This window comes from Chelonoidis abingdonii, chromosome 2, assembly GCF_003597395.2.
Source record: "Chelonoidis abingdonii isolate Lonesome George chromosome 2, CheloAbing_2.0, whole genome shotgun sequence".
Taxonomy (NCBI): Eukaryota; Metazoa; Chordata; order Testudines; family Testudinidae; genus Chelonoidis; species Chelonoidis abingdonii.
In genome coordinates, this window is record NC_133770.1 from 135,075,541 (window position 1) to 135,100,947 (window position 25,407).

Here is a 25,407-nt window from a genome sequence, read left to right on the forward strand (position 1 = left end):
TACAGAGTTAGTTTTCTTTATTATTTTGAAATGATACAACAATATTAACATAGAATTATTTGATGCTGTATGTTTATACTCAGAAGCTGCCATTAGGAAGAAATCCTTTAATTTTACTAAATTATTTTTTTCCACCATGATATCACACGCCAGAAATGGAAAACAGTGCATCAAATTACAATAAAGTAGATAAGATGATACAGTGAAAGTTTCTTGTTTAATAGCAACCATAGTATGCAATTTCACAGTAAGAAGTCCCCATACTTGCACTACATTATCATTATCATTGAAAATTCCTAATCTGAGGTAAATGTAGGCCAAGTGGCAGCCAGGAGTCTCATGGAGAAAGGAAAGACCAAGGGTCATCTGAGAAAGCAGTTCCTTGTTGTTGCCCTGTCCACCCCCCAAATTTGGGGGAAAATTTACTCCCCTGATGACATAAATAAAATCCAAACTGGCCATGAGAGTACAGGTAAAACAACTCTAATCTCTTAGGCTTGGAATCAGCAAAGAATCTAAGCATGTGCTTAAATCAAGAATTGGTGATGTAAGCACACGTTTAAAAAAAGACTTTGCTGAACTGGGGCCACAATGCACAGTTAATTGTAACTAACCAAAAATGTGACAAGGATAAACCTCAAGGAACTTGGAGAACTTTTCCCAGCACATTATAACAATATTAAGCTAAGTTAAATCTGACAATCATTTAAAAGAATTCAACCTGAAATCATGTGTTAATAATTACAAAGGAAAAGTACAATTCATTTTAGTGTCAAAAAGTCTCTGCAATGTTCTTTGTCAGATTTCTATTAATGTGTTTTCCCTAAAATATAATTTATCAAAAATTTATCCCCAAAATAATTACAGAAAATGCTTTCTCTCTAAAAATATAATTTAATCAAATGATTGTCACAGTATACTAAGTGTTTTGTTTTGCAGGTCTGGCTGTATGTTTCTGTTAAATATATTTATTTAGCCAGCTGATCATGTCCTTTCTTGCTTCCTCAATGTAAGGTTTATCTTGAGGATTAATATCTTCTCTCCTGCGATGTACAAAACCATGAGTTTGCCCAGGGTAAGTTTTAACTCTGTAATCAACTTTGCAGTGTTGTTTCAGCTTCTGCTCCAGTAAGGTGACCTGTAACACAGAACATTCTTCTGTAAGTGATATTGATTTAACCTAGTGTATCTTGCCAGTTCTCATCTTGCCTAACATTTGACTCCGTGAAAGACATGATGTATCCCTCCCTTGATCCCTTCTCTACTAATCTCACAATCAGGCCAACCTCTTTATACAGGTTCTTTTAACTAGAGGAGAAACTATCTTTGAAATAGGACTCTCTAAAATTATACTGTGACACTGACAGATCAGCCAACCTGTGTATATCCAATAACAATTTAGCAGGCAGCATTACAATTGTAATCAAGACAATTTACTTATATGTGAACTTCAAAAAGATGTACTAGACAAGCAATCATTAACCCATTCATTTGTAGGTATAGAAATCAAGGGTAGATACTAAGTGTATTTGTCTGTGTTTACCAATATCCTTTCAGAAGTTTAACAATGTAACCAAATTAGCTAAATTCCCTTTCATGTCTTAATTGCCTGACACTATGTATGCAAATGGTTCAGTTAACCTTAAGGTCAAAGATGCAAGATACTGCAGGAAACTAATAATATTATCTATATTGTCTTCAGCTTAATTATCTGTGTTATAATGAGTGACCATCTGTTGTCTTATAGTGTAACTAAATTACCTGTGTATACATGGAAAATGGAAAATTAATTTAAAAGCAAACATCAATAAACTATCTGCATTGCCTATTCTTCCTCAGGGGAAGGCCCTGCTGTGACAATTTCTGTGAGGAGGCTTGTCAACCTGCTAGTAAGCTATAAAAGAGAAGCCTTGGGCCTGATCCTGTCATCTCAGGTCTGCTTAAATATTAAGCAGGGAAGGTCTAAGGCTAAGCCATAGGACTAAGATCTCCAGGTACTTGCCTGGATTTTCCTGGAATTCTCATGGAAAAACTCTAACAGACTCTACACCTGAACTGCATATTAGACTATAACCCTTTGAATTGATTCCAGAGAGACTTTTACAATCTAGCAGTTTATTCCATCACTGCTATGACCCTGAACTATGAATAGTGAAAATCACTTGTATGTACATTATCCTTTAACCAATCAATAACTTTCTTCTTTTCTTTCTTTTTATATTATTAAACCTTTAGTTTTCAGTTGCTAAAAAAATTGGCATCAGCTTGATTATTGGGTAAGATCTGAGACTCATACTGACCTAGGGCTGAGTGTCTGGTCTTTTCGGATTGGTGACCCTCACATATAGTGAATCAGGTTTTCAATAATTCTCACTATATTAGACTTGTTTGCCTAGATAGGAGCCAGGGGCTGGAGCTTAAAGGCTTAAAGGCTTCTTTAGTTTCTTGTTAACCAGTGTGATGCTACAGAAGCTCTTTTGTTACTGGCTTAGTGAATCTAAATATAGACCACGGGTAGGCAACCTATGGCAAATGTGCTGAAGGCGGCACGTGAGTTGATTTTCAGTGGCACTCACACTGCCTGGGTCCTGGCCCTCGGTCCAGGGGGCTCTGCATTTTAATTTAATTTTAAATTAAGCTTCTTTAACATTTTAAAAACCTTATTTACTTTACATATAACAATAGTTTAGTTATGTATTCTAGACTTATAGAAAGAGGCCTTCTAATAAAGTTAAAATGTACAACTGGCATGCAAAACCTTGAATTAGAGTGAATAAATGAAGACTCGGCATACCACTTCTGAAAGGTTGCCAACCCCTGATATAGACTAAACCACCATGCGGGGGGACTGTCTGCCCTATTTCTTGCATTCTGCCCCGAGTGTGGTGTTCTCAGTACGGCCCATGCAGGCATGCAATCTTATATACAAAACATACTGACATGTCTAGTAGCCTCTGAGGAGTTAATGCAAAGATCACATACTGTTATTTGTTACAGGATGAATAAGTACCAATGTTTAAAGTTAAAGCTGCAGAAGCATTTTCTTTCATGAAAATTGCAGAACCACTACGTGTGGTATGTAACTGTAATGAACTGGAGTGGCCTTATTCCCACACCGAGGAGATTAATTCACCCAGTTGGACACAGCTAGCCCCGCTCCTTCCCCCTTGCAGGAAGTGCAGGGGCAGGACAGAAAGCATAAGGGCAGGGCCTGGCAGTGCAGTGCGGGTTAGATGAGGGAAGGAACCAGATGTCCTTTCCAAGAAGCTGAAACACCCACAGAGCTCACAAACAGCTGCGGCAGGCAACGATGCTCGTAAGCCAGCCTGGGGAAAAGGCAAGGCATCCAGACCAGACATGCAGAGAGAGACATCCAGTGCGCAGACAGGGAACCAGGCCCAGAGACCATGGAGCAACTCAAGCAAACACCAGTAGGAAACAGGCCAGGGAAAGGAGACACTGGGCCTGTTGTGTTACCAGGAGGTGAAGCAGTGACCTCACATTTCCCCACCAACCCAGCAACAGGATCACCCATCACTTCAAGAACCCTGGGCTTGGACCCAGGAGAGCAGGGTGGGCCCAGGTCCCCTTACCCTGCTCCATACTCTGCGCTCGTCCAGCCGCTAACCCCTAGGCCAAGGGGCCTGAGCCATTGCCTGGCTATTGCTCAGCCCACACTCAAGGAGCCTGAACTGTTGACTGTTTACTCAGCCCATGCCCAGAAGGCCTGAGCCCTTGGGTATTTATTGCCTCAGCCAGGAGCCCAGAACCACAGACTTCTTACTGGCCCAGCACCCATTCAGGAGGCCAGAGCTAGCACATACCCAGGGGCTTGGCCACAAACCAGGATGACTAACTGCCCCACTTGGAACAAGCACCAAGTTCCCACTGCCACCGAAGGGGGCGCCCCAGAGGACACTTGAGAAACCTTACCGTAACCTATCACTTAAATCAGCTCCTGTACTAGATCACTGGAAGATAACTAATGTAACATCAATTTTTTTAAACAGCTCATAGTCGATTCTGGCAATTACAGGCTGGTAAGCCTAACTTCAGTACCAGGCAAAGTGGTTGAAACTCTAGTAAAGAACAGAATTATCAGACACATAGACGAACACCATTTGCTGAGGAAATGTCAACATGGCTTTTGAAAAGGGATATCATGCCTCACCAATCTATCATAATTCTTTGACAAGGTCAACAAACATGTGGACAAGGGGGATCCAGTGAATATAGTGTACTTGGACTTTCAGAAAGCCTTTGACAAAGTCCCTCACCTGGCTCTTAAGCCAAGTAAGCTGCCATGTGATAAGAGGGAAGGTCCTCTCATGGATCAGTAACTAGTTAAAAGAGAGGAAACAAAGATTAGGAATAAATGGTCAGTTTTCAGAATTGAAAGAGATAAATACTGGTGTTCCCCAGGGATTTGTACTGGGACCAGTGCTGTTCAACGTATTCATAAATGATCTGGAAAAAAGGGGCGAACAGTGAGGTGGCAAAATTTGCAGATGATACAAAATTACTCAAGATAGCAGTCAGCTTTGGACTTAACAAAGAGTTACAAAGGGTTCTCACAAAATTGGGTGACTAGGCCACAAAATGGCTGATAAAATTCAGTGTTAATAAATCCGAAGTAATGCACATTGTAAAACAAAATTCCAACTATACATACAAAATGATGGGCTCTAAATTAGCTGTTACCACTCAAGAAAGAGATCTTGGAGTCATTGTGGATAGTTCCCCTGAACGTTTTGGATGTTAGTCACCATTAGGAAAGAGATAGATAATATCATAATGCCACTATATAAATCAATGGTACGCCCACATGTTGAATACTGTGAGCCGTTCTGGTCATCCCATCTCAAAAAAGATATTAGAATTAGAAAAGGTACAGAGAAGGGGAACAAAAATGATTAAGGATATGGAAACTTCAATATGAAGAAAGATTAAAAAGACTGGGACTTTTCAGCTTGGAAAAGACACACCTTAAGGAGGATATGATAGAGGCCTATAAAATCATGAATGGTGTGGAAAAAGTGAATAAGGATGTGGTATTTACTCTTTCACATAACACGAGAACCAGGGGTCACCCAATGAAATTAATAGACAGCAGGTTTAATACAACAAAAGGAAGGACTTCTTCACACAACGCACAGTCAACCTATGGAACTCGTTGGCAGGGAATGTTGTGAAGGCCAAAATTATAACAGGCTTCAAAAAAAGAATTAGATAAGTTCATGGAAGATACCATCAATGGCTATTAGCCAAGATGGTTAGGATGCAGCCCCATGCTCTAGGTGTCTCTAGCCTCTGACTTCCAGAAGCTCAGAATGGATGATAGGAGATGGATGACTGGATGATTGCCTGTTCTAGTCATTCCCTCTGAAGCATCTGGCATTGGCTCCTATTAGAAGACAGGATACTGGGCTACATGGACTATTGATCTGACCAAGTATGGTCACTGTTAGATCCTTATTCTAAAGGGTTTTCTACAGACGTTTATAACGATGGGCTGCAGTTTGGCACATCTGACAACTTGTGAGTGAATGATATTGAAAACTTTAGGCAAAAACATTGCAGCCAACTTTTAGTATGAAGCAAGTGCAACTGAGATCAGGGAGAAACATTTGAGACTTTTTGAGTAGCTCAGCAGAAGGTGGTAGAAATGGGAAATCTGGCAATGACTCAATTCCTACATCACCAATGCAAATGTCAGTAGTTCTATGAAAACCAGTTTTAATTTTGAAGGCTTTTAGAAAATATACTTTGTGCATGCACACTGGTTTGTATTATAGGATAAACTAAAACTATCAAACAACAGTATGAAGCTGGCGCATTTGCAATGACATTTGAAGACAAAACACTCTGTGTATGTGAGTAAACCAGTAGAATATTTTCAAGGAAAGCTTTCTGAGTTCCAGACTGGCCAGCTTAAAATTAAAAAAAAACTTCAAATATTTCTACAAAAGCATTAAAAGCTTCATATGCTGTCACTCTTCTTGTAGCAAAAGCAAAGAAGCCATACACAACTGCACATGATCTGATTCTGCCTGCCACTGTGGCACCTGTAGGAAACATGCTTGATAAAAAAGCAGACAATACTCTCAAGGAAGTACCCTTATCAAATGACCCTGTCACAGAACAGAAGACATGGCTGAGGATACTGTCTCTCAACTTGTAGAGAAACTTAAAATAGCAAAAGCATTTGCCCTTCAGCTTGATGAGTCCATGGATATTAGTGGAGAAGCTAAGTTGATTTCTTACATTTGATACCCTGAAACCAGATATCAACGAACACATACCATGCCACAAAAGTATAAAGGCAAACTCAAGTGGAGAGGACATTTTTAAACTAACTGACTTTTGGGGGGCAGGGGGGAAGACAGGGGACGGACATGATTTGAGTTGGAATTTATGCAAATTCATCTGGGACCACTGCAATGACTGGAAGAGTGAACAGACATGCCACTGCCTCCCACAAGGAAAAGGCTCACAAGTGAAAAACAGGCTCAGGTATTGCACTGAAATGTAAGTACAACAGTTATATTGCAATCAATTTATTTTACAATGATATGGTAAAAATGAGAAAGTATGCACATTTTCAGTCATAGTGTGCTGTGACACTTCTGTACTTGTATGTCTGATTTTGTAAGCAAGTTGTTTTTAAGTGAGGTAGAACTTGGGGGTACACAAGACAAACCAGACTCCTGAAAGGGGTACAGTAGTCTGGAAAGGTTGAGAACCACTGCTGGAGTTGCACATGCTGGAGAAGCAGAATGAGCAGAATTCCCTTTATAATGTATAGATGTGTATGGAAGCATGCAAGGCTCTGAAGGCGTCGTGTCTCCTTCCATATGATATATGAAGATAATGTATGGAATGAGGCAATGGCTCATTGCCTTATTCAGCACCCAAATAGTGCTGGACAGGCTACAGCTGTCTAGAAAATAGTTGCACAAGAGATATAATTTTCTTTTTCTTTTTTAAAAAGTCTTGCTATTTCCATACGAACACCCTTACATTCAAATAACCATACTTTGAAAGTGAAGCACTCAAAAGCTAGGAAATGCCAGATTTAAGGTTGCCCATGCAACAGTAACACTGTCCCCTTGTACATATGCATCATAATATAGTTTTTAATTAGATGATCACATACTATTTTTGCCACAAGGCCTCAGCCTCTTTCACCACATGGCTCTGATGGTGAATGAGGCTGGGGAAGAATATTGCATCAGTCACTACCGAAGCTATGTGTAGTAAATGAGGCAGGGGTCCACAGAACACAAATGTCAAATACATCTACAAAAACCAGGCCCCCAATCATTGTCACCAAACATCCTTCATCCCGCTATCCCCATCTCAGTCCCTATTCAATATCTCCATCCCTAGGGAAAGCTTGGGAAAACAGCTGAGTCTTTCAGTGTCATGAGGGTTGCCTATATCCATGCTTTTGTGAACCAAGCTGGGATGTGAGTTCTATAGCCAGTGAGTCTGCTCAGAGAATGCCCCATTCCCGATTACAGCAGGGTGACAGCCTTAGCAACTGCAAAGGATCAAAAATGCTATGACATCTCAAGAGAGGGGTGAGATTTTGGAAAAAGCTGTTACCTGTTTTACTAATACAAATTCAGAGGGGAAAAGGGCAAAACTTTTAAAATGCCATTTTCTGATTTGTTTTCTTAGTTCTTCACTCAGCTTAGACAATGAAAACAAAGCTAGTCAATTTCCACTTTCTTCTCTCACTCTCTGGTTTTCATGCACTACCACCACGTGGTTCTGTGTTTCAGCTTCCAAGACTGACGGGATTGGTTCAAGTCCAAAAAAGAAATTAATATTTATCAGAGGTTTCATTTAAAAAGCAACTTACTTGGTCAAGAGGAATGACATCATCTTTTTCACCAAAAATGAAAAATGTAGGCTTCAGTAAATTGTATCTGTCATCAGAGTCCTTGATTATTCCTAGGGGGGGGGAAAAAAAAATCAAAAAAAGTATTTAAAATGTAGTGATACAGCTTCCAAGATGAACTGTATATTCAAACACAAAAAGTTTCTCTTTGCTTCAGCAATATTCATTTCTGTTTCATTATTCAAATGTTTCTGCACCAAACACTAGGTAGGTGTACATCAGCTTTAAAATCACACAATTTAGAACACAGCTAAAAAAACCCTTTGAGACGCTCAAGAGACTAAATTTCCTTTGAACTGACCCCTCAAGCAAAAAACTGAATATCTGAATTAATAAAATTTGCAAGTTATCCTGTGGGCTCCTTTGGATCAATGGGGGAAGAAAATTCTATTGGAAACAGCCAAAGAATTATAATCTGGGACTGTTAGCAAGGCTAACTCAGCTGACCTCAGCTTTTGGGATAGAGCATAAGGAGAAATGTAGGTCCATACCTGAAAGGAAATGTCACAACTTCTTTCAACTCAAGATGAAAGAAGGCACTCCTGGCTACCTCAGTTAGACTATTACACATATGTAAGTGAACGTGATTGCATTCCCATGCATTCTGCACTTACCATAGACAGACACACCTGCCTTTAACTCAGGATATTTCATCATCAGGTGATGTACGACAATTCCACCCCAGCAAAATCCAACAACACCGATCTTCTTTGCACTGCATTGCTGCTTTAGATACTTCAAGACAACATCAGCTTCCCTACAACATATAAACAAAAGTGAACCAAAGAATCCATAGCAGAAACACTTCTTGAAAATCAGAAAAGAAAATAGAAAAGTACATAAAATTGTCCCCCACCTTCTCCTACTGTGTTTTTAATTTATATCTGTTTTTTTTTTTAAAGACAGATATCGTAGCCCGAGATTAGGTGCTGATAATCTAAAATGCGGTTTAACAACCATAGCTCAGTTTCCAAAAAGAGATGAGTATTTAATATAATTAGTTCATCCAGAAAGGGACGAATGAGAGGAAGACATGAATCACACACATTTGGAAGGAAACACAAATGTGTGGAAACAGAATAATTTATTACACTATGTACCTCAGAGGCATAAGAATTAAAACTGATCTGTGAAGATATATACAAGATAAGAATTGAGCTAAGTATTTAAAAAAAGTGGTAGAGCAGTCTCCAGGGAATACCCTTAACTAAACAATTATTACGTTGATAATAACTGTAGTTTAGCTATTACACAAAATGTCTTTTGTACTGCAGGACGGGAAGTGTAACAAATCTGGAAAAGGTCTGCATATTGCTTTAACAGCTGGATTTCCAAAACATCAGGTAGTCCACCAACACCAGCTAGCCCAGAGGGAGACATGACCACTGCAGAGGTATTACAGGGAGCTGATATTGTGGGGGAGGGGGAAGATGTAACATATGAGACTACACCCTACCCAAACAACTCTTTACTTCAGACACTATCCCTATTCCCCTGCCCCTGGGCATGTGAAATATACATGAGACCAACACAAGACTCTACCACCAGCTCCTCAGCACTAAAACCTCCAGTGAAGAGCCAGACACTTTGTCTGTCCAATTGGGAGCAACATTTAGAATATGTAAGGTACAGGGAGGAAATGCCAGGCAGAGCCTAACACAGGGGTCGGCAACATTTCAGCAGTGGTGTGCCGAGTCTTCATTTATTTACTCTAATTTAAGGTTTCGCGTGCCAGTAATACATTTTAATGTTTTTAGAAGGTCTTTCTATAAGTCTATAATATATAACTAAACTATTGTTGTATGTAAAGTAAATAAAGTTTTTAAAATGTTTAAGAAGCTTCATTTAAAATTAAATTAAAATGCAGAGCACCCCTTCACCCCTCTCCAGCCAGTGGCCAGGACCCGGGCAGCGTGAATGCCACTGAAAATCAGCTTGCATGCTGCCTTTGGCATACTTGCTATAGGTTGCCTACCCCTTGCCTAACACCTCTTCCCCTGAGCCACTATCTTGTGCAGAGGAGGTGCGATGCTCTCCTGCAAGGAGGTAATGACAGCAATGAGCCAGGATTATGCTGGACATGGATCAGTTGTGTCTTCCATAATCCCTGCACTGCTTAACAAAACCCTGACAACCCTCACCCCCTCTCAAAATCCCAAGAGAGAGATGCTTTTCATTGTACCCAGAAGGGTAACAAATCTGAGCTCTGAGGAAACAACGGTGAAGTGAATTCTAAGGCCAAGGACCTTCATGGAAAGCACCCTGCCAACGGCTCCTTCTCATTTATACTCAGGAGACATCAACTCCAGCACCTTTGCTGATCACAGCTGTAGCAGTATGGCATGAGTGGGGACGAGAGTAGGGGTGGAGGAAGAGTCTCGCAGGCAACTGTCATAAGTAGATAGGTAAGGGTTAATTTTCTTTTACCTGTAAAGGGTGACAAAGGGGGAACCAAACACCTGACCAGAGGACCAATCAGAGACCTGGATTTTTTTTTAAGAGTCTGGGAGGGAACTGGAAACTTGGGGTCTTTTTTGTTTTCCTCGGCTGTGAGTAAACAAGTTTTTCTTCTAACTCCATCTTCTCTCAAATATTCTCCTACCAAGTGTGAGTACAAAGAAACCAAAGTAATCGGCTGTGATGTGCTTTGATTTGTATTTACATGGGTGTTGATTTGCTGGACTGGTTTAATGGGCTATCTTTTTTAAATCAGGCTGTTTATTCCTAAATTCTAGAAGCCATGATCCCCTGTATTGAGTTCTTAATGGCAGATGTAGTAATATGTAAGTTCTTTCTTTTTTAATATAAAGTTCTTTAAAACTTGGTGGGAGTTCTTTTCCTATTGAAGGCAAAGGGGGAGAGAAATTTGCTGTGCCCCGGAGCTCTTTACATCTGTGACAAGGCTAAGGGGGGGAGGGAAAAGCCCATGTTCCTGTGGGTTACTTTCCTATTGTTCCAGGCGGAAAAAGTTACGGGGAAAGAAAGAGAGAGAGAATCAACCTCCTGTTTCTCTGTGGTTTGAGTTTTTCTCTATTACTGCTACGAGACAAAGGGAGGGTGATCTCTTTGTGTGAGCTGAAACCAGGTTGAATGCATAGCCTCAGGGGGAAAGTAGAGTTATCCTCGGCTGGGTTGTATTCAAGGAGCATCGTAAGGCATAGTTCCGGCGAACCAAAGGAAAAGGGGGGAAGCGGGGGATGAGATAGGGAGAACCCAGGGGGCTCGGTCTTGTGGGGTCCCCAGGGATAAGTTGGGGTGACTGGAGGGCTGAAGGAGCAAATCCTATCTGGTGCAGCCGAGATAGATCCAAAGCTGTAACAAGCTTGGGGGGAATCATAGTAAGCACCCAGATTTTGGATGCTAAGGTCCAGATTTGAGACAGACGCTTACCACAGCAACCAAGATCAAAACCATTTTAAGCTTGACACGTAGAAATTAACACCTTGAATTCCCTTGGAAGCTTATTAGAAGCTAGTGCAGTGCACTGGTGTAGTTGGGCTTCCAACATGCAACTTAATAACTGCAGCATTCTGCACCAGCTTCAGCTTCCAAATGGTCCCAAGGTGTAGCCTTGAATGTAGCATATGACAGTAATCTAATCCTGAGGTGACAAAGGCATGGATATTTGTGGCAATATCCCCTTCATCAGAGAAAAATTTCTTGCCAGATGCAAATAGAATAAAACACTGTTGGCTACTGCCAGTACCTGGGCACCCAGGAGCAGCTCAGAATCTAACAATGCAACAGTTTTATAAATAGTGGTCACGCTCTCTCCATGCGAGGTACTGGTACAAGTCCTGCCAATTCTTCTGGCTGCTTCCACTGGTCACCAACATTCTCTCATCTTGTATGGATTGACTTGCAGCCAACTAACTGTCATTCAAGACCCTTTCTAGTCATGGAGTAACTTGTCCTATTGTTCCAACCATGTGATTGAGATGCAGCTCTAAGCATCAGCAACACACTGAATGAATCAGACTCCATATCTCCTCCCATAGCCCTCATGTACACACTGTACAAGAGAACTGACAATACAAACCCTGTGGTACCCTGTAGGAGAGAGCTTTTGAGGTAGAGGAACAATTCCCCAAAACTATTCTTTGAGATCTCTCAGAGGTATGCACAGAGTCATACAAGAGCAGCTCCATCCACCCTGCCTGGGCGCATAAACTAGCCAACAAAATCTCATCATCAAAAGACTGTTAAAAAAATTGGCACAGACACTATCAACTAATCCAATCAGTGCAGTTTCTACCCTTTACCCAGATCCAGATTGACAGAAGTCAAGGCCAACTGAGGAATCAAGAAACTGCCACAGCAGCCTCACCACAAACTTCTCAATTACCTTTCCACAAAAGTGGGAAGAGGGACACAGCTCTGCAGCTCAGCAAAGTTGATATCAAGGGTAGTTTCTTGAGCAGCGGCCAATCTTTCAGAGCTACTGAAGCTCTGTCCCTCACTCCACCTATCACAGGGACACCCTGAAAATCTTAACTGACAATGTACCAGTGCCTTCCTATTGGCCTTACTCCGCCAAGGAGGTAAAGGGTCCGACTCACAGGTTTCAGCATGGAGCACCTCAGCATCTCCATTACCTCAGTGAGCAATGTTAGCTGAAACCCAAGCAGAGAAGACTCAATATCTGTCCCCTCAAGTTACTGTTCTTTCTTCCTTGCAATAAACAATTGAATCCAAATCCAAGCAATTTTGTCTGCAAAATAATATGAAAATTCTTGACAGTAAAAAAAAAAGATTGTATTCTAACTGTACATACTAACTCTTAGACAGTGAAGATTCATCCAGATGTCAACCACTTGGGACAGTAATGCAGTGCAGAGCTTTTCAGAAACTATGGTGGAACCAAGGAAACCTTTCCACACCACTCTGGCATATAATCTTAAAATACTAATATGTTTCAATTGGTCAGTCTCAGAAAGAGACTTCTGCCTTTAGCTGTCTCCTCTCTCTCACAGGTCATTTATAAGCCCTGGTGACCTGTGAGGAGGACACAATGTTTAGCAGCTATTGCATCAACATCAAAAGACTACAATAAAGTCCTACCAATAAATGATAGAGCTCTCTCCTGGAAGAGCAACTTCAACCCCCCTAAAGCAGTCTGGCCCCTGCCACCACCAAAGGTGGACTGGTTTAAATGATCCATCAGGCTGGTAGGCGAGGTGCACCCCAATCTCAGACCAAAGAAAAGAATAGTTGATCCATGACAAGGGATGGAGTATCCATCCCTCTGACATCTTACTTGTCTATTTTTCTGGCATCTCGTGTTTTCAGCCATTCACCAAAGGTAGACCAGTCATCAGAAGGATTCCAAGCTCCTTTTCCCACAAAAAAGTCGGGGCAGATGGCTCTGTATGAAAAAATCAATAAGTTCACTTATCAAATCCTGAGATGTTTAGTGGTCTTTTAAACAAAGGAATGTTTCCATTAATCTGTGAGATGGCAGTGATTTCACTCCCCTCGATTTTATCCTTTGTTATATGTAATTAATAATTCTTCAAAAGTATAAATAATTATTTTTAAAAATATATACAAATAAGTGTGATTTTCTTAACAATATTCCTTTAATGATTAAGTCGCATAAGCTCATTTGCCCTGACAATAGGGATAGGGAAACTCCCTTTTTCCAATCCTTTGTCTAATCTTGAGTATTTAGACTGAAAACTCTTTGGGGAAGATGATGTTTCTTACTGTGTGTTTTACAATGTCTAGCATAGTGGGACCCAGTCTGAGATGAGGTTTGAAGGTACTTCAATAATACAAACAAAAAAATAGTTATTAACTGACCTCCTAAGGAATGATTGAATGAAATAAATGGCCAAACTCAAGGGCTGAAATCCTGAGGGTCCACATTTCAGATTTTGTGGGCAATATCACGCCATCAGTGTCTACAAAGAAGTCTCCATTTAATTTAATGTGAATTTCTGTTTAAACAATGCTGACGCAAGATGGCCCTGTATTCTTAAGCTTAATGTGAGATTTAAACATGAGCTATACGTAATGTTGCTTAAATTAGACTATTATTTGGAGACTGCACTACAAATACTAAACAGATTCCTCTCCACAGAAGCAAGCCTGTTGAGATAACACAGGGTATTCTCCTTAACGAGGGCCCTGAAATTCAGACTCAAGGGCTCTCCGTCCCAGTGATGCTCTGGTGGGAGGAGCAGGAGGGTGGAGAGCGCTTAAAATAAAACTCCTGTGTTCCTGCCACTAGATGGTAATGTGCCAGTCCAATCCTACACGGAATGCCCACCCTGCTGACATCTCTGTGTACTCAGCCAGTTACCTTACAGGAGAGAGAGCCAAAAGCTGCCTGCCTGCCAGCTATCCACTCTCTCCTCACCTTAAGAGTGAAGTGCAAACATCAGACAATCAGAAATTAATGGGCAGTGGAGAGATACTGAGCTACAGACCCAAGGTGAACAAGCTCTGGAGCATACACAGAATTCAAGCAGAGAATTCTTTTCCTGCTGATTGACACATTCAACCACTAGAAAAACCCCAACCAGCCTTTAGGATAGGCACTAGTTCCAAAACCAGACATCAGTTTCTTGAGATTAACAATTGTCCTTCACTGCCATTAATTTTAATTCCATTTGCCTCAGTGGGCTGCAGCCACTGAAGTGGGCCAGCACTCGAAGCCAGAACATTACAAAATTTAGGCAGAGGCCTGCTTTTCTGAAGTAAGAGTTCAGGTTTCAGCTCCCCAGGTGTGGTTGTAATTACACAGTAACTCCCTGTTTACAGCACATGGATTTGCTAGAAATTGGTACCCCACAGTTGGATTTAACTCCCATGAACCTCAGAAACTTGGGACAATCTGTTTCTAGCTGGGAGCAGGGGAAAGAAGGATTGTATGCAATGCACTAGGTGTGCATATATTCCATTACATCATTATGGCAAAAATTAAAAGAAAAACCATCACGTAGTTCAGACAGAAAGATGTTTTGTTTTAAAGATAATCTGCAAAACCTTATATGAACATGCACTTCTTATTATCACTCTTTAATTAAATTTCAATTAAAACTGTTTAATTTTTTTAATCACCCACATTGTTGGACATTCAAACACAACAGCCTTGATATGTCTCAGAACTCTGCTTGGTCAGCCACTATGTTCAGAGAATTGCTGCAGTCTATGCACAGGAGACTCACTGTATACTGTGGTCTCTCAGGAAGAGTCCACTTTTTCTTCTTTTGTCTTCTTTGTTCTAAAATAAGTCATTCAGACTGAAAGTATAAGGTTGCTCCTTGTGTATGGAAGACACCATAGACCAGGTCATAATTTGGGCCCAGTGAATGTGAGAATGTCTCTTTAAGAAGAAAAGAAGAAAAAATAATTGCTTACATGTATCCATTAGCTGCAAGCATATCAGCCATGTATCTGGTATTTGGGAGTTGCCATCCAAATATATCTTGAATCACAATCACAGCTTTTTCCGTGCTGGTGGATGGTTTGCAAACATACGCCTTGATGTGCTCAACTTGCACTTCATGCCCAAGGCCCCCATACTCAAACCTGTCTCCAATGTCACATGGACAAGGACTCGCTTCATTGGCCATCTGGAAATCTGATGTGAAGTTAAAAGGACAAAGATTCATATATCTCAAAGTACTGTAACTGACCTCACTACAGGGCATCACTGCAACTGCCATAGTACAGTGCCTTCTAGATGTCTGATAACAGGGTGTGCTGTGTACCCCCAGCTCAGAGGCATATTGTATAGGCACTCCATGCACTAGGCTCTACTGTACAGTAACTCCTTGCTTAACGTTGTAGTTATGTTCCTAAAAAATGCGGCTTTAAGCGAAACGATGTTAAGCAAATCCAATTTCACCGTAAGAATTAGTGTAAATGGGGGGTTAGGTTCCAGGGAAATGTTTTTCACCAGACAAAAGATTTTTTATATATAGAGACACACACACACGCACGCGCACACACACATACAGAGTAGAAGCTTTAAACAAACAATTTAATACTGTACACAGCAATGGAGATGGGGTGAATGTGGGGGAGGTGCAGGAGCAGGGGGGAAGGGGATACCCCTCTCTCTTCCTCCCCTGTACAGTAAGCAGGAGGCTCCCGGAGAAGCAGCTCCAAGGCAGAGGGCAGGAGTAGCACATAGCACCCTGGTTCCAAGCCCCCACCAGCTAGCTCCAACGGGCTCAGGGGCTGCTCTAGGTATTTTGCCACCCCAAGCACGGCAGGCAGGCTGCCTTTGGCGGCTTGCCTGCGGGAGGTCCCCGGTCCCGCAGATTCGGCAGCATGCCTACGGGAGGTCCGCCGAAGCCGCGGGACCAGCAGACGCTCCACAGGCATGCCACCGAAGGCAACCTGCCTGCTGCCCTCGCGGCAACTGGCAGAGCGCCCCCCAGGCACATGCTCGGCGTGCTGGTGCCTGGAGCTGCCCCTGAATGGGATGCTCTTCCTGCAAGCAGTGGACAAAGCAGGCAGCTGCCAAACGAAGTTATAAGGGAGCATTGCACAACTTTAAAGAAACAAGTTCTCTAAGCGATCAGCAACATAACAATGAAAAGATGTTAACCAGGGTGACTTTAAGTTAGGAGTTACTGTACAGAGGCCACTCATCCAGTACTGAACTGTGCAGTCCTCTTTTTGAGAGGTCTATCCCCTGTCCAGTATTGAGACAAAACCGAATGTGGTTTTGTCCAGTATTGGACAGGGATGCCACTCCGCACCCTCTGGCTCTTACAAATGCCCATGTGGTATTCCAGAAATGTAAGAGTGGCCACCTTGCTCAACAGGCTGTAGCCCTCAGTGGGTCCTCATAAATGCTCATGGAGTCCAAGTGTAACAGGAGAGAACTATACTGGGGGCAAATACCAAGAGTGAACTCACTGTAACAGCTACAAAATTCAACCCACAGTTCCCAGCTCTGTGCCTGGGGCAATCCACTGTAAGTGTAACTGTGTTTCATTGAGATCCCTCCATACCATGCTCTGGCTACCCATATGTGTAGCCATCTCACATCTCCTGCCTATAGGCTGAGGCCCTGTTTCATCCTACTTTTGTGAGCCCCTTGTCCAGCCTTCAGTCCCAGCTCTCATTCTGCCTGGCACTCACCCTTTCCTCCACACAGACATCAGCCAGGCCGCTGCTCCTGCTCACATGCCTGGTCCCTTCGAACCTCAGCGCGTTACTTCCTTTTCCTGTACCCAAGATATTACAGACAGGGACGGGTCCAGGCACCAGCACAGGAAGTGCATGCCTGGGGCAGCCTGCCAGTCGCTGTGAGGGCGGCAGTCAAGCCGCCTTTGGCGGCATGGCTGTGGGAATCCGCCAGTCTTGAGACTTTGAAGGCAATTTGGCAGATCACCCACAGAAATGCCGCCGAATCCACGTGACCAGCGGACTGCCTGCAGGAGTGCCACCAAAGGCCGCCTGACTGCCATGCTTGGGGCAGCAAAAAACATAAAGCCGCCCCTGATTACAGAGCCGTCTTCTGGCTAGATCCTTTCCCGCCATCTCAGCCAGAGTGAGCACTAGGTACCCAGTAATGAGCCAGCAGGTCTGTTACACTTTTCATCTAACAAAGTAAGTAGAAATTAGGCTTGTGAAAAAGGAGTCTGATGACATTAGCTGTGTCTGAAGGTCCCTGCAGAACCAGCTTCTGTGTTTCCCTCCAACTCTCTCTAGTTGGCTCCTCTCAGGAGGGTCTCTCTTTCCCAAGCCCACATGGCTGGGAGGGAGCAGTAGGGCCACAGGGGCCTTTGGAGAGCATGGGGGAATCTCCCCTCACAATTGCCTTGGGCAATTTCTATCTGAAGCTAACGAGGCAAATATAAAGTGAACCGGGCTTTATATCAGGGAAATAAAGAATTCAAGCACAAAGATGTGAATAGCCAAACACCCCCTTATCAGGGCTGGATTAACACAAGGGCTTTAGGGGCTGCAGCCCAGGGCCCCAGGCTAAAGGGGGCCCCGGCACAGCAGGGCTTAGGCCGGCTGCCTGATTGCTGTGGCCCCACACCTGGAAGCGGCCGGCTGCTGGCATGTCTCTGCAGCCCCTGGCGGAGGACAGAGGTGGCTCTGCGTGCTGCCCCTGCCGCCAGCGTTGTCCCCACAGCTCTCATTGGCTGGGAACCCCAGGGACGCACAGACACATGCCAGCAGCCGGCCACTTTTGGGAGCAGCGTGAGGCCACAGCATGCAGGCAACCTGCCTGAGCTCTGCTGCACCTCCTACACCCCAACCCCCCGCCCCACGCCAGAATCCCCTTCTGCACCAAACTCCCTCCCAGAAAGAAAATATGGTAACAACTGTTCTAAGGGAAGAAGTAGGCTATTCTGAATTAACTCAACTATATTCTACATGTTTTAAGACTGAAATGTAACCACAGAATGGCTTTATGTTAATTAAAAGTCAAGTTTAGTACAGCGTTAATAGCCTCGATGCCACAATTGTGATCATTTTGTTTTAAATTAGGAAAAAGACTTGTATACAGGGGCCCCACAAAATCTAATAGTCCTGGGCCCACAGGAGAGTTATTCTGGCCCTGTCCCCTATATATTTGTTTTCCCACAAACCATGGAAGAAGCCACCCCTCTTTATTACTTAATAGCTACTGAAAATCGGCTCCACCATCATACAGTATGGGGCCAACAAGGCCTTTGGGAATCCTGGGGGAAACTGCCTCAAGCTCAGCAGCTGTGGAAGTGAACCTGAGCTGTGTTCTGACTGGGTCAGTTGGAGAAGGTAGACCACTCAAATGGTGGGTGAACACCACCCCTTTAAAAATAACACTAAACGGTAAACGGATTTTGGTGAAATCCGGTTTAGGCAGAGGGTGAACACCTCCTTTGTTCCACCCGACATGGAGGTGGGTTAGATAGAGTCCCAGACTCCCAGCAATACTAGAATCTGGAATATCTCCTATCCCTGCTTATTCACCTCATTCCCTCTTCACACCAGTTTTACCCACTATGCCTTCCTTCAGCCTACTTCCCCTGCGGCACTACTCCAAGCAAGTAGTCCCCTCCCCCCCAGCCAATCTCTCATCACAGAACACTGGCCTACAAGGGATACAGGCCGGAGCACACAACAGAGGGAGCAGCTGCCACCATTTGGGAAGAAACTACAGTCCCCAAGACAATCTGAAGACAGACTCCAAGTTGCTAGATAGCAGGCACTTCAAGGGTTCTCTTGCCTATTTGGCATGCTGCTGCTGCTGCTCTTTGAAGCACTGGAGGAACATGTTTACTGGCTGCTAGCATCCATTTAATGCTGTTTCTTAACTGATGTGTATTGGAGTTGCACAAGGTGTATCTTCTGTTAACTACGTTTTTGTTTGATGAACTTAATTTTAATGTGAATTTGTACAATTTGGTTCATTAAAATTTAACTAACAAAAAATAAATTATTCCCATGAGATAAATCCAGCCCTCTGAAATTAATGCTGACTTATGAAGAGTGGATTCCATTAAGTAGCCTGGTATACCACTACTTCTATTTGTTTCTATGGTAGAAAAAAATCGTATTTGACAATGAATACCATGCATATAATACCCACAGGATACACTTCATACCTTGCTTTTTAGAACTGGCTGGTTTATTAAGTTCTAATAATATCCCAAAGGCAACATCATTGTGCAAGCTTTGGGAAGCACTTGTCTAGCACAGGGGTTGGCAACCTGCAGCACGCATGCCAAAGGCAGCACACAGGCTGATTTTTAGTGGCACGCTGCTGCCAGCTGGGGTCCCAGCCACCGGCCCCACTCAGCGCTATGCCGGCCTGGATTATAGAACCCCAGACCAGCTGCAGGATAAACCGCTTAGCCCGCTGCCAGTCTGGGGTCCCGGACACCGGCCCCATGCCAGCTGGGGTCCCGGACACTGGCCCCACTCAGCTTGCTGCTGGCCTGGATGGACAGAACCCAGGCTGGCAGGAGGCTGAGCTGGGCTGGCGGCTGGGACCCTGGCTGGCGAGGGCCAGCAAACAGAACCCCAGAGAGCGGCTCAGCCCGCTGCCAGTCTGGGGTTCCATCTGCCACCCACACTGTCAGTCTGGCACACAAAACCTTTTTCTGGCATGTACAACCTTAAATTAATGAAGACGGCACATCACTTCTCAAAGGTTGCCAACCCTGGCCTAGCATGTTGGATCTTGCAAATAAAAACTTTTATGAGTGTGAAAAAAAAACAGTAGGATCATGCTGTGTCTGTATTTGTTAGCCACAATCAAGTCATTGATGCTCACTAACCGTGGTGTTTCAAAGAGGGTCCTGAATTCTACATTTTGCCACAGAACTGCTGACTAGATTACGACAATGCACTGTGCTTTGGTGTAAACTTAAACACAATTCAGTGATTTCATCTGTTACAGAGAGCTGCCAGGATCCCTCTAGTCATATTATACCTATCTATTACAGCCAAAGGGTTAGTTGTTATATTTAAAGCCCTGAATTGCTTATACTAACTACCTCAGGCCTGGTCTACACTACGCGTTTAAACTGATTTTAGCAGCGCTAAACTGATTTAACCCTGCACCCGTCCACACAACGAGGCCCTTTATATCGATATAAAGGGCTCTTTAAACTGGTTTCTGTACTCCTCCCCGACGAGAGGAGTAGCGCTGAATTCGGTATTACCATATCGGATTAGGGTTAGTGTGGCCGCAAATCGACCGTATTGGCCTCCGGGCGGTATCCCACAGTGCACCACTGTGACCGCTCTGGACAGCAATCTGAACTCGGATGCAGTGGCCAGGTAGACAGGAAAAGCCCCGCAACTTTTGAATTTCATTTCCTGTTTGCCCAGCGTGGAGCTCTGTTCAGCATGGGGTTGGCGATGCAGTCCCAAATGCCAAAAGAGCTCCAGCATGGAACGTACAGGAGATACTGGAATCTGACCATGTAATGGGGAGACAAATCTGTTCTACCAGAGCTCCGTTTACAGAAGACGAATGACAAAACATTGAAAAATAATCTCCAGGCATGATACCAGAAGTCCAACAGCAAAGTGCTGCGTGACAGAGCGTAAGAGAAGCCAAAGAATCAAATGGAACGGCCATGGAGGGAGGGAGGGGGTACTGAGGGACTCCAGCTTATCCCACAGTCCCCAGCAGTCTCAACAAGTATTATGCCAATTCTTGGCTGAGCTCCCAAAATGCCTGTAGGGTCAATAACACATTTTCCGCGGTGGTTCAGGGTTACAGCGTCGTTATTTACCCCCGTCCCCTGCGTGACAAAAAGAAAGGGGAAAAATCGTTTCTGACTTTTTTACTAATGTCAACCCTATGTCTACTGCATGCTGCTGGTAGACGCAGTGCTGGGGAAATGAATAGTAGCATCCTCTCCCCGTTCTCTCGCCCATGGACTCGTACAAAAGGACTGATAGTCTGTCCCATCAATCCTGTGAGGCTCCTTGGCTGGCCTCAGGTGAGGTTGGCTGGGGGCACCTGAGTAAAAATAGGAATGACTGCTGGTCATTCCAGTAGATGGTACAGAATGGCTGGTAACCATCTTCATCATAGCAAGTGGGGGTGAGTTCGCAATAGCCTCCTCCGTTTCATGTCTAAAGAAAAGATTCTGTATGCTGGACTATCATAGCAGCTGGAGGCTGCCTCCCCCTCATTTTATCTCAATAACAAGTCAGCGTTTCTTATTCCTGCATTCTTTATTACTTCATCACACAAATGAGGCACACTGCAACAGTAGCCCAGGAAGGGTTGGGGAACAGGTTGAAGCAATGGGTGGGGTTGTTGCAGGGGCACCCCGCCTACTAAAATAGCATGTAGCTCATCATTTCTGCCGGATCTGACACACAGAGGCAGCCTGTGCTTTCTAGTACACTGGTTCTCTAGCACACTTGCACATATTCTAGGTCAGGTACGACTTATTTTTAGATAAACATAAAGAGGGGAATGACCCAGGATAAGTGCCATTGTTTTCACGGAGGAAGGAATGAGTGACGACATTTACCCAGCATCACCCGCGACACTGTTTATGCACCATCATGCATTGGGGTCTCAACCCAGAATTCCAATGGGTGGGGGAGACTGCGGGAACTATGGGATAGCTACGGGATAGCTACGCAGAGTGCAGCGCTCCAGAAATCGACTCTAGCCTCGGACCATGGACACACACCACCGAATTAATGTGCTTAGTGTGGCCGCGTGCACTCAACTTTATACAATCTGTTTTACAAAACAGGTTTATGTAAAATCAGAGTAATCTCGTAGTGTAGACATACCCTCAGAGATCCTCCTCCTGGGCAGTATATGATCTGTGGGTCCACCTTGTGGACATTTCCTGGAGTGAACAAACACATGACATGTTTGTCACATTGCTTAATGCACTACTAGTAGGCACTCAGATATTACAGTAATGATGATGGTCATAAGAACCTAAATTGAACAGAACAGACAGCTTTATTGTCCGAGACCAACAGCAAGGAATTATCATTTGAAGGTCTCCTACATTATAGAATATGCCCCATCAGATGCTCCATCAGAGTTCACGTTCAGTGATTGTTAGAACTCAAGGCATATTTATACTGTTACGTGCAGGCCTTTAATGAAACACTGGCAATTTTAACTTTAACTAAAGTCCAATTCGCCACAATGTTGGTGCGGACATGATTCAGGGCCTTGGACTCCTGTTTTTCATTGTTGCAACCAGGACAATGTGACAGCACATTAAACAAAATCTTATTCTTGCCTTCAGGCAAGTCCTGCTCCTGTCTGAATCAAAAATGGAGTACGGGTAAAGGAATGCAATTTGGGGAACATATACATGGAGTTTGCACACTGCCTGCAAGCTCCCGGATTGTCCCCATGCACAAGGTTTTGGGGGTTAGAGGTGGGGCAGGAAGGAAAGAGACCAGTGGATCAATCACTATGCAGATCCATCAGCCATTAGCACTTTCAGAGCTGGGACATGGGAGCAACTTCCCAAGGGCCATAGCAGCCGTGTAGATGAGCGGACTCACCCCTGCGGCACCTCCTGCTGGTGACTTCCGGGAATTAGCTCGATTCAGCTCTGGAGCACCCTCTGCAGGCTGGTGATCTGTCTATCCTCTGGTCCCCCGTGTCCCTCCCTGGACCCGGTGCCTTTTTACATGGGGTGCTGCCCCCTGGCAGTAACCCCTTTCTCTCAGGGTCTCCCCTCCCCAGAGAACCCCCACCCTCTATCCCCACCTTGCCTCAGTATATGGCTACTGCCAGTCATTGTCTAGCCCCATGCCCTGGGGCAGACTGCAACATCAGCCTACTCATCATGGGCAAGGAAGGTTTGGACCTGCTGCCTTGGCCTACCCTCTGCAACCCCCAGTATCTGTTAGCCCAATGCTAGGCCACAGCCTGGGGCTTTCCAGGCTAGAGCTCCCCAGCTTTTCCCTAGCCCTGCTCCACTCAGGTACTTTGTCTCTAGCTCCCTGCAGCCAGGCCCTTCTCCCTCTACAGCCAGAGACAGACTTCTGAGCTTCTGGCTCACAGCCTCTTATAAGGGCCAGCGGGGCCTGACTGGAGCATGGCCACAGCTGAGCCTACTTTCCCCAATCAGCCCAGGCTTCTTGCCCCAGCCACAGCCCTCTCCTGGGCTGTTTTAAGCCTCTCAGGGCAGGAGCATGGGTCCACCCTGCTACAAGCCATTACACAGGAGCTCTGCAGCTGCTTCACAGTCTGGTAGAGGGGAAGGGGTGATAACTGCCTCCTCCCAAGTACCCCTGGGAATCCCCTGCATTAAACCTGGCCAATCGGGCTCGGTGTGTGCAGGATGATTTAGCCCTTACAGCACAAATAGGTTTCACTGATTCATAGATTTACAAAGCCAGAAGAGCCCAATGTGACCATCCAGTCTGACTTACTGTATAAAACAGGACATAGAACTTCCCCCAAAATAATTCCTAGAGCATAGCTTTTAGAAAAACAATCAACCTCAATTGAAAAACTGCCAATGAGCTCTTCTGCAAAACTAGTTTATGTAAACTTACTGGTCAGTGCAAGTTATGTGTTGGCCTCTGTACCTGATCCACTGAAGATAGGAGTTTGTTACAGTCTCTGATTATAAAACTTGGATCTTGAGTGCAAGCTGTAGAGACTCCTGCTTTTAGCTGTGGAGGTCCCCTGCAATGGCCAAGGTGGAGCTATCACACTTACAGCCCTTCCCATCACTGTCATTCTGCTGTGGGGATACAGACTATAAGAAAGATACTATATTTATATTTCCAAGATGTGTTTTAAAGTGATAATTTAACAAAACTTGCCAACAGGAAGACAGTCTAAACTAGGGATTGGTAACAGTATGGAGGGGCTGGCTGTCTCCCTTCTTCTGTGGATTTTGTGCTTAGTTGAAAACCAACAGAAACATTTTGCCAGTGACTCCTCTCTCCCCACCCCACACACACTTTCTTAGGAAACCCATTTTACTGGCATTATTAAAAAGCGGAAAGAGATCAGGGGGCTGTTAAGAGACAGACACTGTTGTCCGGATCTAGAGCAAACTCTGTTCTTGTACAGCCTATGTGGATAGCAGGGCTGATGATCAGGCAAGGCACTGAGTGCCCCATGGCCCAGTCACATGAGCAGGCACTGACACGCCAGTCCCCTGCAGGCCAAACCCGGTTGGCTGGAGGGAGGAGGGCATGTCTTGGTGCCTGGGGTGGCACTAGGGTGACCAGATGTCCCAATTTTATAGTGACAGCCCCGATTTTTGGGTCTTTTTCTTGTGTAGGCTCCTATTACCCCCCCCCCACCCCTGTCCCGATTTTTCACACTTGCTGTCTGGTCACCCTAGGTGGCACAGTGACCTGTGCTACTCCCAAACCGCTTCGTTTTAATGTGAACAAAACGCAACAACACCCTGTTGGCAGCTGATCGTGTTTCCTGCCTGCCCTTGTGATCAAAGCTGGGCTCCTTTCATACCCGCGCGTTTCCCTCGCAGCGCGGCGGCAGGCGGGCCGGATCGGTCCCGTGTCCCGGCTCTCCTGGCACCCGGTTCACAGCCACAGCGACCTGGCTTGAACGTCGGACTTCCCGCTGCGGCACTGCGGGTGGCGTTCCCGGGCGCGGGGTCCAAGCCCTGGCTGGTCTAAAGCTCCCCCCGTCCCGTCCCGCAGGGGGAGCGGCCGCTGCCTGGCTGCCCCCTACCCTGGCTCCCGCCCCGCGGGGGTCTCGCTGCTGCGCCCCGCCACCCACCTGGAGCGCAGGGCGCCGATCGCCCCTTCCACCGCCGAGCGCTGTCAGACTGCGCCCCGCGCAGCTATCGGGGAGTGGCTCACGCACAGCAGCGGCCGGGCGGGAGGAGGAGACTTGCGTGGTTCCCTGGCGAGGGCGCTGCGCTTTCTGCGTGCTCCTGTCCACGCCCTTCGCTCCGCAGCCTGCGGCGTCTGGCAAGGTGCATGCACTCCGCCCCCAGCACCTCGGTCGCTCGGCTCGGCCCCCACTGCCCGGTGCCTGCGCTTGCCAGTGCTTAGGACACAGGCACCAAACCACCGAGAAAAATAGGAGGGAGAGGGCAGGAGGC

General features: G+C 44.9%; 1 protein-coding gene across 2 annotated transcripts; it reads right to left on the bottom strand.

Annotated features, from left to right (window-relative positions):
• Nucleotides 1-25,202, bottom strand: LOC116834337 (carboxymethylenebutenolidase homolog). 2 transcript variants are annotated; one of them, XM_032796337.2, is made up of 6 exons: nucleotides 25,080-25,202; nucleotides 15,272-15,494; nucleotides 13,164-13,271; nucleotides 8,521-8,663; nucleotides 7,868-7,959; nucleotides 1-1,138 (listed from the first exon to the last, which is right to left on the bottom strand). In XM_032796337.2, exons 2-6 carry the CDS (start codon nucleotides 15,484-15,486, stop codon nucleotides 959-961), a joined length of 738 nt encoding a protein of 245 aa, XP_032652228.1. In that variant the 5' UTR covers nucleotides 15,487-15,494; nucleotides 25,080-25,202; the 3' UTR covers nucleotides 1-958. The 2 variants fall into 2 exon arrangements, with proteins under 2 accessions (XP_032652228.1, XP_032652229.1); XM_032796338.2 differs by lacking the exon at nucleotides 25,080-25,202 and adding an exon at nucleotides 16,678-16,751.
• Nucleotides 25,203-25,407: the final 205 nt, after the last annotated feature.